We start from the raw sequence: 15,871 nt of genomic DNA, 5'->3' as shown, positions 1-15,871 counted from the left end.
ATAGGGTCTTTTAAGAGACTCTCAGATAGATACATGGAACTTGGAAATATAGAGGGCTATGTGGTGGGGAAATTCCAGGCAGTTTTTAGAGTAGGTTTCCTGTTTGGCACAGCATTGTGGGCCAAAGGGCCTGTAATGTGCTGTAGATTTCTATGTTCTATGAGATTCCACCATCTTTCTAACCTCCAACGAGCACAAGCCCAGACCTATCAAATACTCGTCATGTGGAATCATTCCGGAAATCTCCTCTGGGCGTTCTGCAATGCCAGCACATTCTGTCTTAGCAAAGTTGCCCAAAACTGTTCATAATACATAGAGTTATAGAAAAGTACAGCGCAGAAGCAGGGCCCATCTAGTCTGTGCCGAATCATTTAATCTGTCAATTCCTACACCGGGACCAGGGCTCTCCATGCCCCTTCCATCCACATATCTCTCCAAACTTCTCTTAAATGTTGAATCGAGCTCACTATATAAATAAGCATAATGATGTTTACTCTAATATATAGATATATCCATTTATATATGTCTAAACTCATCTTAAATGTTGAAGTTGAGCTCGCTTACACCACCTGTGCTGGTAGCTCGTTCCACACTCTCGCAACCCTTTGACTGAAGTTTTCTCTCATGTTTCTCTTAAACTACTCATCTTTCACCTTTAGGCCATGACCTGTAGTTGTAGTCTCACCTAACCTCTCAGTGGACAAAGCCTGCTTGCGTTAACCCTGTGTATACACCTCATCTGTACCTCCGCAAAGGATGTACTGGAGCTTTTGGAAAGCATCAAGTTGGATAAGTCTCCGGGACCAGACAAGATGTACCCCAGGCTACTGTAGCAGGCGAGGGAGGAGATCACTGAGCCTCTGGCGATGATCTTTGCATCATCAATGGGGCCGGGAGAGGTTCCAGAGGATTGGAGGGTTGCAGATGTAGTTCCTTTATTCAAGAAAGGGAGTAGAGATAGCTCAGGAAATTATAGACCAGTGAGTCTTACTTCAGTGGTTGGTAAACTGATGGAGAAGATCCTGAGAGGCAGGATTTTGAACATTTGGAGAGGCATAATATGATTAGGAATAGTCAGCACAGCTTTGTCAAAGGCAGATCGTGCCTTACGAGCCTGATTGAATTTTTTGAGGATGTGACTAAACACATTGATGAAGGTAGAGCAGTAGATGTAGTGTACATAGATTTCAGCAAGGCATATGATAAGGTACCCCATGCCAGGCTTATTGAGATAGTAAGGAGGCATGGGATCTAAGGGGACATTGCTTTGTGGATCCAGAACTGGCTTGCCCACAGAAGGCAAAGAGTGGTTGTAGATGGGTCATATTCTGCATGGAGGTTGGTGACCAGTGGTGTGCCTCAGGGATCTGTTCTGGGACCCTTACTCTTTGTGATTTTTATAAATGACCTGGATGAGGAAGTGGAGGGATGGGTTAGTAAATTTGCTGATGACACAAAGGTTGGGGGTGTTGTGGATAGTGTGGAGGGCTGTCAGAGGTTACAACGGGACATTGATAGGATTCAGAACTGGGCTGAGAAGTGGCAGATGGAGTTAAATGCAGATAAGTGTGAGGTGGTTCATTTTGGTAGGTCAAATATGATGGCAGAATATAGTATTAATGGTAAGACTCTTGGCAGTGTGGAGGATCAGAGGGATCTTGGGGTCGGAGTCCATAGCACACTCAAAGCTGCTGCACAGGTTGACTCTGGTTAAGAAGGCATACGGTGCATTGGCCTTCATCAATCATGGGATTGAGTTTAAGAGCCGAGAGGTAATGTTGCAGCTATATAGGACCCCGGTGAGTACTGTGCTCAGTTCTGGTCACCTCACAACAGGAAGGATGTGGAAACCATAGAAAGGGTGCAGAGGAGATTTACAAGGATGTTGCCTGGATTGGGGAGTATGCCTTATGAGAATAGGTTGAGTGAACTTGGCCTTTTTTCCTTGGGGCGATGGAGGATGAGAGGTGACCTGATAGAGGTGTATAAGATGATGAGAGGCATTGATCGTGTGGATAGACAGAGGCTTTTTCCCAAGGCTGAAGTGGCTAACATGAGAAGGCATAGTTTTACGGTGCTTGGAAGTAGGTACAGAGGAGATGTCAGGGGTAAGTTTTTTACGCAGAGAATGGTGAGTGCGTGGAATGGACTGCTGGCAACGGTGATGGAGGCGGATACAATAGGGTCTTTTAAGAGACTCCTGGATAGGTACATGGAGCTTACAAAAATAGAGGGCTATGGGTAACCCTCGGTAATTTGTAAAGTAAGTATATGTTTGGCACAGCATTGTGTATTGTGCTGTAGGTTTTCTATGTTTCTGTAATTTTGTATACCATTTCTACCACAACCCCTGGCAGGGTTTTGCACACACCCGCCACTCTGTGGGTAAAAACTTAACTCTGACATAACCCCATAATTCAACCTAAAGTTATTCTCCCCCTCCTCATATTAACCACCCCTCCCCTCCTCCACTCTTGTGAAATGTGAGCCTAGTCGTGAGGTCGACTTCTGCTCCTTTTTGGTTTCTATTCCACTTATGCTTGTAGTATTGTGTTCATTTCGGGTCACCTCATTATAGGAAGGATGTGGAAGCTTTAGAGAGGGTGCAGAGGAGATCTACCAGGATGCTGTCTGGACTAGAAAGCATATCTTAAGAGGAATGGTTGAACGAGCTGGGGCTTTTCTGTTTGGAGCGAAGGAAGAAGAGAGGTGACTTGAAAGAAGTGTAGAAGACAAAAGAGGTGTTGTTTGAGTGGACAGCAGAGACTTTTTTTTTTACCAGAGCGGAAATGGCTAGTACATGGGGGTCACAATTTTTAAGGCAACTGGGGGAATATATAGGGGCGATGTCAGAGGTAGGTTTTTTTTTAACACAGAGAATGGCAGGTGCATGGGACGCCCTGACAGGGTGGTGGTAGAGACAGATACATCCGGGACATTTGAGATAGGCAGATAGATGACAGAAGATGGAGGGTTATGTGGAGGGAAGGGTTGGGTTAAAAGGTTGGCACAGTATTGTGGACTGAAGACCCTGTGCTGGGCTGTAATGTTCTGAGTTATTTTACATATCTCTAAACACTGTAAGTAGCCCTCTGCGATTTCAGCCTCGTCGCCTGTTTGTATCTTGGTCTGGTTGCTGTTGACACCATTTGGTTACACATCAGAGCTTGTATGAATCACAAACAAAACCAGTACCTACTCGTTCGCCAAACCTCCAGTTTTCCTCAATATTGACCTTGTTCCAGAGTTCCTACTTGCAAACCCACCCAAGTAGTCACATCCCAGTGAACCAATTGAATTTGTCATTTATAAATGCTGCATGTCATTGTACCAATCTGCTGTCTTGTGTTAATCTGTCTGTGGAGTTTGAACTTAATTTACTTTTACTTGGCCGCTACAGTGACGCAGCAGGTAGGGCAACACTATCACAGCTCGGGCTGTTTCGGAGTTCAGTTCTGAAGCTGGGTGTAAGGGTTTGTACGTCCTTCCTGTGTGCGTGGGTTTCCTCCAGGTGCTCTAGTTTCCTCCCACAGTCCAAAGACGTACCAGTTAGTAGGTCAATTGGTCATTGTAAATTGCCCTCTGATTAGACTGGGGTTAACTGGTCATTGTAAATTGCCCTCTGATTAGACTGGGGTTAACTGGTCATTGTAACTTGCCCTCTGATTAGACTGGGGTTAACTGGTCATTGTAAATTGCCCTCTGATTAGACTGGGGTTAACTGATCATTGTAAATTGCCCTCTGATTAGACTGGGCTAGGGTTGAATCAGTGGGTTGCTGTGTAGTACAGCTTGCTGCATTGTTGAGGGTCTGTTCTGTGTTCTGTCTCTGAGAACAATTGCCTTTTGCAGTACAAGAATAATTCAACTTAATTCCAAATCTATTAGAGTGTGTACCTGGCTGTGAGTTGGGCTGTATTTTTGAGATCTGTCTAACTTTCTTTTTAAAAAATGTTAACAGTGCCATTTCCTTTCTGGAAGCAATAGTATGCATCAAGTCCGGTCAGGATCTTTTCTCCAAAACTGTGGGCCTGTATGTCATCCTCTGGCTCCTCTGCATGGTAAGAAAGATCATTGCTTATTGCTCCAATAGTCGACTGGCTGGAGATTCAGATTCAGATTTATTAATGCACGTACATCAAGGCACACAGTGAAATGCGTAATTCGTGTTAACAACCAACACAGCCCGTGGGTGCTCTGGGGGCAGCCCACAAGTATCACCACGCATTCCGGCAACGACAGAGCATTCCTTCCATGCTTGGCAGAACAACTCAGTGGCTCAGTAGTGTAGCAGTTAGCAAAACACTTTACAGTTCACAGTTCAAGGTAAATTTATTATCAAAGTGCATATACGAACCTGGGATTCATTTTCTTGCAGGCATACTCAATAGATCCAATAACCATAATAGAATCGATGAAAGACCGCAACAGCAGGATAGACAACCAGTGTGCAAGAGATAGCAGACTGTGCAAATACTAAAAGAAAAATTTGAAATAGTAATAAATAAATAAGCAATGATTATCGATGAGATGAAGAGTTCTTGAAAGTGAATCCATAGGTGTGGGAACAATTAAGTGATGGGGCAAGTGAAGTTGAGTAAAGTTCAAAGTAAAATTTATTATCAGAGTACATGCACGTCCCCACGTGCAACCCTCAGATTTTTTTTCCTGCAGGCATAGTGAGCAAATTTTATAACAGTAAAGAGGGTCAATGAAAGAGCAAGAGTGTAGAAGACAACAAATTGCAGGTGCAAATATAAGTAAGCGGCAATAAATAGTGAGAGATTGAAATAACAAGATAAGTGTAGCTATCTCCTTTTGTTTAAGAGTCTGGTGGTTGAGGGGTAGTAACTGTTCTTGAACCTGGTGGTGTGAGTCCTGAGGCTCCTGTACCTTCTACCTGATGGCAGCAGCAAGAAAAAAGCATGGCCTGGGTGGGGAGGATCTTTGATGATGGATGCTGCTTTCCTACGGCAACGTTACGTGTAGATGTGCTCAATGGTTGGGAGGGCTTAACCCATACTGGACTGGGCCGAATCCTCTAACTTTTGTAGGATTTTCCGCTCAAAGGAATTGGTGTTCCCATACTAGGCCGTAATGCAGCCGGTCAGCACACTTTCCACCACTCACCTATAGAAGTTTGTCAAGGTTTTTGAAGACTCGTGGAACCTCCTGAGCAAGTAGATGCGCTGTTGTACTTTCTTTGCAAGTAGTCAGTTCCATCCTGGATACTACCTCCGTGGTGTCCAAGACATCTTCAAGGAGAAGTGTTAGAAAAGTAGCTTCCATCATCAAGGACGTCCATCACCCAGGACAGCCCTCATCTCATTGTTACCATCAGGTAGGAGTTACAGAAGCCTGAAGGCACACACTCAACGATTCATCCTCGTACACAATGTCTGATGCGTAGAGGGACTGAATGATAACTGCTTTTTGGAAATGCTGGATTGATCTTGGAGTATGTTTAAAAGGTCAGCGCAATATCGTGTGCCAAAGGGCCTGCACTGTGCTGGAATGTTCTAGGTTCTGTGCTTTCTTGCCAACTGTTGGAATATAATTTTGTTATCCTCTGCCACATTCAAACTATAAGTGAATCAAAAAAAAAAAATGTGATGTTTGCTGTTTCATTAAGTTCTGTGTAAATTGGACTTGGAAAAGACTGAAGACCATTTAACTGGACTTCTTACTCATTCCAGGCTTTTATAACCTTCCTTTGCCTTGCGGGAATGGTTTGGTACGCTGAGCATACTGGGCAACGTGAGAAGGTGAGTTTGTGACTGGAAGTTCACTCCCCCACTATCGGAAACTTAGTCTGCACATCCATTCTATCTAGACCTTCCAATATTTGATAGATTTCAATGAGGTCTCCACCCCCCCCCCCCCCCCTCTAAACTGCTTGCACATTTTGTCCGCTTTTCCACATTAGTCATTTGTCAGTCTTGGTTTACATCAATTCTGTTGTATTCTTTATTTTCCTGTAAATGTCTGGAAGGAAATGAATCTCAAGATAGTACATGGTGACATACATTCCGGGGCCACATTATTAAATGCCTTCTGTACCTAATAAAGTGACCACAGAGTGTGTGCTCATGGTTTCTGCTGCTGTCGCCCATTCACTTCAAGGTTCGATGTGTTGTGCATTCCGAGATGCTCTTCTGCACATCACTGTTGTAACCCGTGGTTATTTGAGTTACTGTCACCTTCCCGTCAGCTTGAACCAGTCTGGCCATTCTCCTCTGACCTCTTTCATTAACGAGGTGATTTCCGCCACTTACTGGATGGTTTTTTTGTGTTTTTTGCACCATTCTCTGTAAATTCCAGAGAGTGGTCCGTGCAGAAATCCCAGGAGATGGCGGTTGTCACGGTCACATACTGGTTAGCACAGCGCTGTTGGAGCTCAGTTCAGGCCTGTCAGGAGTTTGTAACGTCCTCCCCAGGCGACACATGGGTTTTCTCCAGGTGCTCCAGTTTTCCTCCCGCAGTCCAAAGATGTCCCGGGGAGGTTAATCTGTCATTGTAAATTGTCCCGTGATTGGGTTAGGGTTAAATCGGATTTGTCGGGGGTTGCTGAGGCAGCGTGGCTCATAAGGCTGGAAGGGCCTCCTGTGTGCTGTAAATAAATAAAATAAGATCAGCAGCTTCTGAGATACTCAAACCACCCTGTCTGGCGCCAACAATCATTCCACAAAGTCACTAAGATCACATCTGTTCCCCATTCTGATGTTTAGTCTGAACAACAACTGAACCTCTTGGCCATGTCAGCATGCTTTGATGAATTGAGTTGATGCCACATGATTGGCTGATTAGATATTTGCATTGTACCTAATAAAGTGGCCTCTTTGATTTAAAAAAAATTACTTTGACTTTCACTTTGATGTTTTCTGTCTTTCAGACTCTTTCCGAGTGTGAATATGAGGAGGCAGTTAACAGCACTGATACCTCCCAGCTGCCTGGTGACCCACACGCAAAAGGTTTGTGCATTGAAATAAGACCATGACACATAGGAGCAGAATTAGGCCATTCAGCCCATTGAGACTACTCCACCATTACATCATGGCTGATCCTGGATCCCACTCAACCCCATACCTGTCTTCTCGCCATATCCTTTGATGCCCTGACCAATCAGGAAACCTAAGCCTTAAATATAATACCATAAGACATAGGAGCAGAATTGGGCCATTTGGCCCATTGAATCTCCTTCGCCATCCTTTTTTCCTCTCCTCAGTTCCACTCTCCACCCTTCTCCCCATAACCTTTGATGCCATGTCCAGTCAAGAACCTATCAAGCTCTACCTTAAATACACCCAACGACCTGGCCTCCACAGCTGCCTGTGGTAATACATTCCACAAATTCACCACTCTCTGGCTAAACAAATTGCTTCGTATCTCTGTTTTAAATGGACGCTCCTCTATCTTGAGGATGTCCCTCTTGTCCTAGGCTCCCCCACCATGGGAAACATCCTTCCCACATCTACTCTGTTTAGGCCTTTCAACATTCGAAAGGTTTCAATGAGACCCCCCCCCCCCCCCCACCCGCCCATCCTTCTAAATTCCAGCAAGTTCAGACCCAGAGCCATTGAAAGTTCCTCGTATGATGAACCTTTCACTCCCAGAATCATCCTTGTGAACCTCCCCTGAACCCTCTCCAATGCCAGCACATCTTTTCTTAGACGAGGAGACCAGAATTGTTCACAATACTCAAGGTGAGGCCTCACAGAGCCTTATAAAGCCTCAGCATCACATCCTTGCTCTTGTATTTTAGATCTCTTGAAATGAATGCTAACATGGCATTTGCCTTCCTCACCAGTGACTCAACCTGCAAGTTAACCTTTACGGTGTTCTGTACAAGGACTCCCAAGTCCCTTTGCATCTCAGATTTTTGGATTTTCTCCCTATTTAGAAAATAGTCTGTCCATTTATTTCTTCTACCAAAATGCATAACCATGCATTTTCCAACGTTGTACTTCATTTGCCACTCTCTTGCCTGTTCTCCTAATCTGTCTAAGTCCTTCTGCATCCTACCTGTTTATTCACCATTACCTGCTCCTCCACCAATCTTTGTCTCATCTGCAAACTTGGCAACAAAGCCATCTATTACATCATCTAAATCATTGATATACAGCATAAAAAGAAGTGGCCCCTGCAGAACACCACTGGCAGCCAACCAGAAAAGGATCCTTTTATTCCCACTCGCTGCCTCCTACCAATCAACCAGTACTCGAATAATGCCAGTAACTTTCCTGTAATTCCATGGGCTCTGTGGCACCTTATCAAGGGCCTTCTGAAAGTCCAAATATACAACATCCACTGCATCCCCTTTATCTATCCTACTTGTAATCTCCTCAAAAAATTCCAACAGGTTCATCAGGCAATATTTTCCCTGAAGGAACCCATGCTGACTTTGTCCTCTCTTGTGCTGTGTCACAAAGTACTCTATAACCTCATCCTTAATTGATTCCAACATCTTCACAACCACTGAGATCAGGCTAACCGTTCTATAATTTCCTTTCTGCTGCCTTCCTCCTTGCTTAAAGAGCGTAGTGATATTTTTAATTTTCCAGTACTTTGGCACGATGACATAGTGCAATGATTTTTGAAAGATCATTACTAATGCCTCCACAATCTCTACCACTACCTCTTTCAGAACCCTAGAGTGCAGTTCATCTGGTCCGGGTGACTTATGTACCCTTAGGTCTTTCAGCTTTTTGAGCACCTTCTCCCTTGTAACAGTAACTGCACCCACTTCTCTTCCCTCATACCCTTAAACATCTGGCACAAATCTGGAAAGAGGCACAAAACTTGTTGATTCACTATTGTTTTATTACATATTAATAGAACACAAAGAGTTGGAAATGTAGAGCTGAAAAAAGTCTGATAGCTAAGAACGTTCAGACTCAGAGACTAGAGGAAAAGATGGTGTACCAACATTGACCCTTTTTATACCCCATAGTTAAACATTCCATTCAAATTGATAGATAAGAGTTAACCAATCAGATAGCCCCTATTCAAATAATGCAACACCAGAGAAACTCCTGAACCTTCCAGAATGATATAAAGAACTGTAACCAATAGGGGCACTCTGAACAACTGCATATACTGACTGTGACCACTAGGGGGCACATCAAACAATTGCATATACACACTGTGACCACTTGGGGTCACACTGAACAACTGCATATACACACTGTGACCACTAGGGGACACACTGAACAACTGCATATACACACTGTGACCACTAGGAGACACACTGAACAACTGCGTATACACACTGTGACCACTAGGGGGCACATCAAACAATTGCATATACACACTGTGACCACTTGGGGTCACACTGAACAACTGCATATACACACTGTGACCACTAGGGGACACACTGAACAACTGCATATACACACTGTGACCACTAGGAGACACACTGAACAACTGCGTATACACACTGTGACCGCTAGGGGACACACTGAACAACTGCGTATACACACTGTGACCGCTAAGGGACACACTGAACAACTGCCTATACACACTGTGACCACAAGGGACACACTGAACAACTGTATATACACGCAACACACATCAAAGTTGCTGGTGAACACAGCAGGCCAGGCAGCATCTCTAGGAAGAGGTACAGTCGACGTTTCAGGCCGTGACCCTTCGTCAGGACTAACTGAAGGAAGAGTGAGTAAGAGATTTGAGAGGGGGAGGGGGAGATCCAAAATGATAGGAGAAGACAGGAGGGGGAGGGATGGAGCCAAGAGCTGGACAGGTGATTGGCAAAGGGGATACAAGAGGATCATGGGACAGGAGGTCCGGGAAAAAAGACAAGGGGGGGGGGACCCAGAGGATGGGCAAGGGGTATAGTCAGAGGGACAGAAGGTGAAAAAGGAGAGTGAGAGAAAGAATGTGTGTATAAAAATAAATAACAGATGGGGTACGAGGGGGAGATGGGGCATTAGCGCAAATTAGAGAAGTCGATGTTCATGCCATCAGGTTGGAGGCTACCCAGACGGAATATAAGGTGTTCCTCCAACCTGAGTGTGGCTTCATCTTTATACTAGAGGAGGCTGTGGATAGACATGTCAGAATGGGAATGGAATGTGGAATTAAAATGTGTGGCCACTGGGAGATCCTGCTTTCTCTGGTGGACAGAGAGTAGATGTTCAGCAAAGCGGTCTCCCAGTCTGCGTCGGGTCTCGCCAATATATAAAAGGCCACATCGGGAGCACCGGACGCAGTATATCACCCCAGTTGACTCACAGGTGAAGTGTTGCCTCATCTGGAAGGACTGTCTGGGGCCCTGTATGGTGGTAAGGGAGGAAGTGTAAGGGCATGTGTAGGACTTGTTTCGCTTACAAGGATAAGTGCCAGGAGGGAGATCAGTGGGGAGGGATGGGGGGGACGAATGGACAAGGGAGTCGAGTAGGGAGCGATCCCTGCGGAAAGCGGGGGAGGGGGGGAGGGAAAGATGTACTTAGTGGTGGGATCCCGTTGGAGGTGGCGGAAGTTACGGAGAATAATATGTTGGACCCAGAGGCTGGTGGGGTGGTAGGTGAGGACCAGGGGAACCCTATTCCTAGTGGGGTGGTGGGAGGATGGAGTGAGAGCAGATGTACGTGAAATGGGAGAGATGTGTTTGAGAGCAGAGTTGATAGTGGAGGAAGGGAAGCCCCTTTCTTTAAAAAAGGAAGACATCTCCCTCGTCCTAGAATGAAAAGCCTCATCCCGAGAGCAGATGTGGCAGAGACAGAGGAATTGCGAGAAGGGGATGGCGTTTTTGCAAGAGACAGGGTGAGAAGACGAATAGTCCAGGTAGTCCAAGTCCAAGAACTGTACACACACACTGTGACCACTAGGGGACACACTGAACAACTGCATATACACACTGTGACCACTAGGGGACAGACTGAACAACTGCATATACACACTGTGACCACTAGGAGACACACTGAACAATTGCATATACACACTGTGACCACTAGGGGACAGACTGAACAACTGCATACACACACTGTGACCACTAGGGGACAGACTGAACAACTGCATATACACTCTGTGACCACTAGGGGACACACTGAACAACTGTATGTACATACTGTGACCATGAGGAAACATACTAAGCAGTTACATGTATATAAGTAGTTATAAAAATGCTAGCAGGTAATTAATTGTTAAATTGCAATGATAAAATCAATTGAATAGTCTAATGCTATGTAGCCAGGCAGAGGATTAGCAGTTTGCAATAATGATGTGGAGGAAATAGTTCCCATCTGGAATTCAAAACCACAACCACATTGGCTGTGAGGAAACAAACCCATTTTTAAAAGAAGTTGCTGGGACTGGAGGACCTGAGCAGTTATAGGGAAAGTTTGAATAGATTTGAACCTTATTCCCTGGAGTGTAGGAGAATAAGGGGAGATATGATGGAGATGTACATAATTATGAGGGGTACAGATAGTAGGGTAAATGCAAACAGGATTTTTCTATCTATGGATCGGACTGGAACTAGAGTTCAGGGGTTAAGGGTGAAAAGTAAAAAGTTTAATGGGAAACTTAGTAGGAACTTCTTCACTCAGAGGGTAGTGAGAGAATATGGAGCAAAATACCAGTAGAAGTATGCAGGTTTGATTTCAACAACTAACAGATTTGGATAGGTAGATAGATGGGAAGGGTATGGTTGGGGTGCTGGTCGATGAAAATAGTCAGATTAATGATTTGGCATAGACTAGATGGGCTGAAGGACCTGTTTCTGTGCCATAGTGCTCTGTGTCTGTAATTGTAAAACAATGAAGACTAGTTATGCAATAGACACCACTTAGAGATTAAAATATTCACTTTGAGCCTGCAGAAAGTTAGTTCTCATTCAAATATTTTCAGCAAATTGCTTTTGCATCCTTTGTGTTTGTTCATGTCTCTGCGAAGGAGTAAATTTTTTGTGTATTTGTAGCCTGCAATTTCATCGGTAAGTTTAGATCAGTAACTGAGAACGATTGTAGGTAGGAGCGATTTGTGTTTGGGTGTTTTTGATTTGCTTTTTAGCTGGTTCAGCACAACATTGGTAAGCTTAGATAAGTAACTGAGAACAATTGACACAAACCAGGCAACATTCTGAGCAACGCCCTTATCATCTATAAATTAGCTGATTGACTAAAGGGAACTTGGTAAACTTTGGAGTCACACTCAAAATGCTGGAGGAGCTCAGCAGGCCAGGCAGCATCTATGGAGGGGAATAAACGGTCAGTGTTTTGGGCTGAGACCCTTCATCAGGACTGGAAAGGGAGGGGTAAGAAGCCAGAATAAGAAGGTGGGGGGGAGGGGAGGGAGGTGATAGGTGGAGCCGGGTGGGTGGGGGGGAATGAGGGGGTAAGAAGCTGGGAGGTGATCACTGAGAGAGGTAATAAAGGGCTGAAGAAGGAGGAATCTGATAGGAGACAAGAGTGGATCATTGGAAAAAGGGAAGGAGGGGTGTGATTGGCAGGTGAGGAGTAGAGGTAAGAGGCCAGTGTGGGGAATTGATGAAGAAGATAGGTGGAGGGGAAAAATGCAGCAGAAGTTGAAGCAATCAATATTTATTCTGTCAGGTTGAAGGCCAGTTAGACAGCATTTGAGGTGTTGCTGCTGTAACCTGAGTGTGGCCTGATCGTGGCAGAAGAGGAGGACGTGGCCCAACACCCACGTGGCTTCACCTATCACCTTCTAGCATGTCCTCCTTCCCCTCACTCCTCCATCTTATTCTGCCATCTTTCCCCTTCCTTTCCAGTGCTGATTAAGGGTGCTGGCCCGAAATGTTTACTGTTTATTCCTCTCCATAGATGCTGCCTGACCTGCTGAGTTCTTCCAGCATTTTGTCTGTGTTCTGGATTTCCTGCATCTCGGATTTTCTTTTGTGTTGATGAACTTTAGCCTTCCATTTTGTTTTATTCACAGAATAAATTCTTTTTTGTTTTATCCAGGCGATGGAAATTGCGAAGTGTCAGATGTGAACAGAGCAGACAAGAGCACAACGAAGCGTAAAAGGCCCTCTGGTAAATGTCGGATGAGTAATGGCTTTGGCAGGAAGTAAGGTGGTTTCACTGAGGTGGAATCCACCTTCCACAAGGAAGTCCGGAGCTGGATCTGAAAGCCTTTGCAAAGCCGACAAACAGAAGGAAAAGACTGATTGATCAGTTTGGTAGCCGAGGGATGGTGCGTGATGTCGAAGCAGTTTTAGTGTTTTGTAGCGGATAGCAACTCATCAGCTTAATGTGTTCCTACATTTTTTCTTACCATTTTGTTTAAAGAAAAGAACAAATTCTTGAAGCTTTTGTATATTTTTATTTAAAACTTTTTAAGTTTTTTTGCTGACGATTTAATTTTGAGTTGATGGAGCCAACCACAGCGTTAACTAACATTGAAATGCAGTTAGGTTAGCGGAACGCAGCGTTAACTAACCATTAAAATGCAGTTAGGTTAGCCAACCACAGCGTTAACTAACATTGAAGTGCAGTTAGGTCAGCTGAACGCAGCATTAACTAACATTGAAATGCAGTTAGGTTAGTGGAGCGTAGGGAACAGTCTCTGGGAAAGCACTTTCTGACTAGTTTCTGCTGCAATGTGATCACTCTGAACAGTTGCTCTGTTAAGAGTTTGTGTGAAGCTTGCTTCAGTCATGCAGTATATATAATTTGTGCCAAATGCTGTAGTTATTGATTTCAATTTGTGTTGAGTGAAATGGCTTAAAACTGCTTGGTTAATGAAGGCCCAACCCTTGCAGACTGTTGAATGGGTTTTATAACCTTGATTCCGGAATTTTTTTCCTGAATTTTCATTTAAGTCTTGCACACTTCACCTACTGTATTTTTATTCAATAGATAATATAACTAGAGAATACAATTCAATTAAGTACACCGTGCTAGTTACTTCATTCTAGTATCCAGTGGAAATCGTACACTGATCTGATATGCAGTCGTGTTTGATATTGACTGCATGTTACAATTTTTAGAATGAAATAATCTTGTTTTACCTGTTACAAGGATAAGTCATGAATGAAGATGACTTGCCATCCCTACCCTGGCCTCGTACCTCCACCTGCCTTTCACCTCCCCTGGTGCCCCTCCGTCTCTCATGGGCTATCAGATTCCTCCTTCAGCCCTTTACTTCCTTCCACCTATCAGCTCCCAGCTTCTTACTTCATCAACCCCACCCACCTGGCTTCACCTGTTACCTGCAGCTCTTCCTCCCCCCTCCGGCCCCCACCACCATCTTCGTACTCTGGCACCTCCTCCCTCCCTTCCCAGTCCCGATGAGGGGTCTTGGTCCGAAACATCGACAGGTGTATTCATTTCTGTAGAGGCTGCCTGCCCTGCTGGGTTCCCCCATCATTTACTGTGTGTTGCTCTGGATTTCCGGAATCTGCAGAATCACTAGTGTTTGACATCCCTATTACAAATAGAAATGAGATAGAAATATGAATTACTTTTATTTTCTTTGGTCAATTTTTTGACATGTTTGTAATTCTCATCATGATAATCCATCAGAAAACTTGAGCAATGAAATGCTGGACAATGCACTCTATGGCTTTGATGCCACTGAAAATAATGTTGATTATAATTTTTGTGTGGAACTGGTCTCTTTTGAGCTTATGGTACAACAATCATCACAGCAGCAATTGAGCTGTGTTTGGCAGGTCTGACACACAAACTGATGTCCAATCTTACATGAACCTTCTTTTCAAAACTGACAGTCTTCACTCAGGAACCTGTTACATTTGGAATTCTTACAGGCAGTGGTTCCAAATAAATTACTTCAGAAATATCAACCTATTCTGTTTATGTGTGATTTTTTTCCCAATGTATTTCATTTAAAAATGAATTAAGGGAAAGATTGAATAGGTTAGAACTTCAGTCCCTGGAGCATAGGAGATTTGATGGAGGTACACAAAATTATCAGGGGTATAGATAGGGTAAATGCAAGCAGGCTTGAGGTTGGGTCATGAGTTAAGGCAATATGATATAGGAACAGAATTAGGCCACCATTTCATGATGGCTGATCCAATTTTCCTCTCAGCCCCAATCTCCTGCCTTCTCCCCATATCCCTTCATGCCCTGACCAATCAAGAATCCATCAACCTCTGCCTTAAATATCTATAAAGACTTGGCCTCCACAGCTGCCTCTGGCAAAGAATTTCGCCAATTCACTGCTCTCTGGCTAAAGAAATTCTTTATCTCTGTTCCAAAATGAAGCCCCTCTATTCTGAGCCTGTGTTCGCTGGTCTCAGACACTCACACCACAGGAAATATCCTCTTTACATTCCCTCTATCAAGGCCTTTTACCATTCAATAGGTTTCAGTGAAGTCACCCTTCATTCTTCTGACTTGTAGTTAATTCCCTGTACTCCACTGTAATACTGATACATCTGGCCTTAGCTTCTCCTCTCAAATTTCAGGGTGAATTTGATCGTATTGTGGTCACTTGCCCCTAAGGGTTCTTTTACCTAAAGTTCTCTGATCAATTCTGGTACATTGCGCAGCACCTAATTCAGAATAACTGATCCCCTAGTGGGCTCAACCACGAGCTGCCATCTTGTAGGCACTCGAGAAATTACCTTTCTGGAATTCAGCATCAACCTGATTTTCCCAGCCTATCTGTATATTGAAGTCCCCCATGTATATTGTAACATTGCCCTTTTGGCATGCATTTCCTATCTCCCTTTGTAACTTGTAGGCCACATCCTTACTATTGTTTGGGGGTCTGTATACAACTCCCATCAGGGTCTTTTTACCCTTGCAGTTCTTAGCTCTATCCACAATGATTCGACACCCTCTGACTCCATGACACCTCTTTCTAATGATTTGATTTTTAATTTTTGACCAAAAGGGCAACGCCGTCCTCTCTGCCTATC

The 15,871-nt window shown here is 44.2% G+C and overlaps 1 protein-coding gene across 2 annotated transcripts in view; it reads left to right on the top strand.

Moving 5' to 3' along the window:
* LOC140194342 (phosphatidylserine synthase 1-like) overlaps positions 1-14,788 on the top strand; it is a 52,358-nt gene extending 37,570 nt beyond the window's left edge. Inside the window, exons 10-13 of one of the 2 annotated variants that reach the window (XM_072251713.1) lie at positions 3,962-4,061; positions 5,697-5,765; positions 6,893-6,971; positions 12,945-14,788. In XM_072251713.1, the coding sequence (XP_072107814.1) occupies positions 3,962-4,061; positions 5,697-5,765; positions 6,893-6,971; positions 12,945-13,054 (358 nt within the window). In that variant the 3' untranslated portion in view covers positions 13,055-14,788. Of the gene's footprint in view, positions 1-3,961; positions 4,062-5,696; positions 5,766-6,892; positions 6,972-12,944 lie in introns of those variants that run through there. The other variant, XM_072251714.1, reaches the window with a different exon arrangement.
* Positions 14,789-15,871: the final 1,083 nt, after the last annotated feature.

The sequence above is a fragment of the Mobula birostris genome, chromosome 1 (genome assembly GCF_030028105.1).
Source record: "Mobula birostris isolate sMobBir1 chromosome 1, sMobBir1.hap1, whole genome shotgun sequence".
NCBI lineage: Eukaryota > Metazoa > Chordata > Chondrichthyes > Myliobatiformes > Myliobatidae > Mobula > Mobula birostris.
The sequence above is the reverse complement of the archived record's forward strand: the minus strand, read 5'-3'. Positions and strand labels throughout refer to the sequence as shown.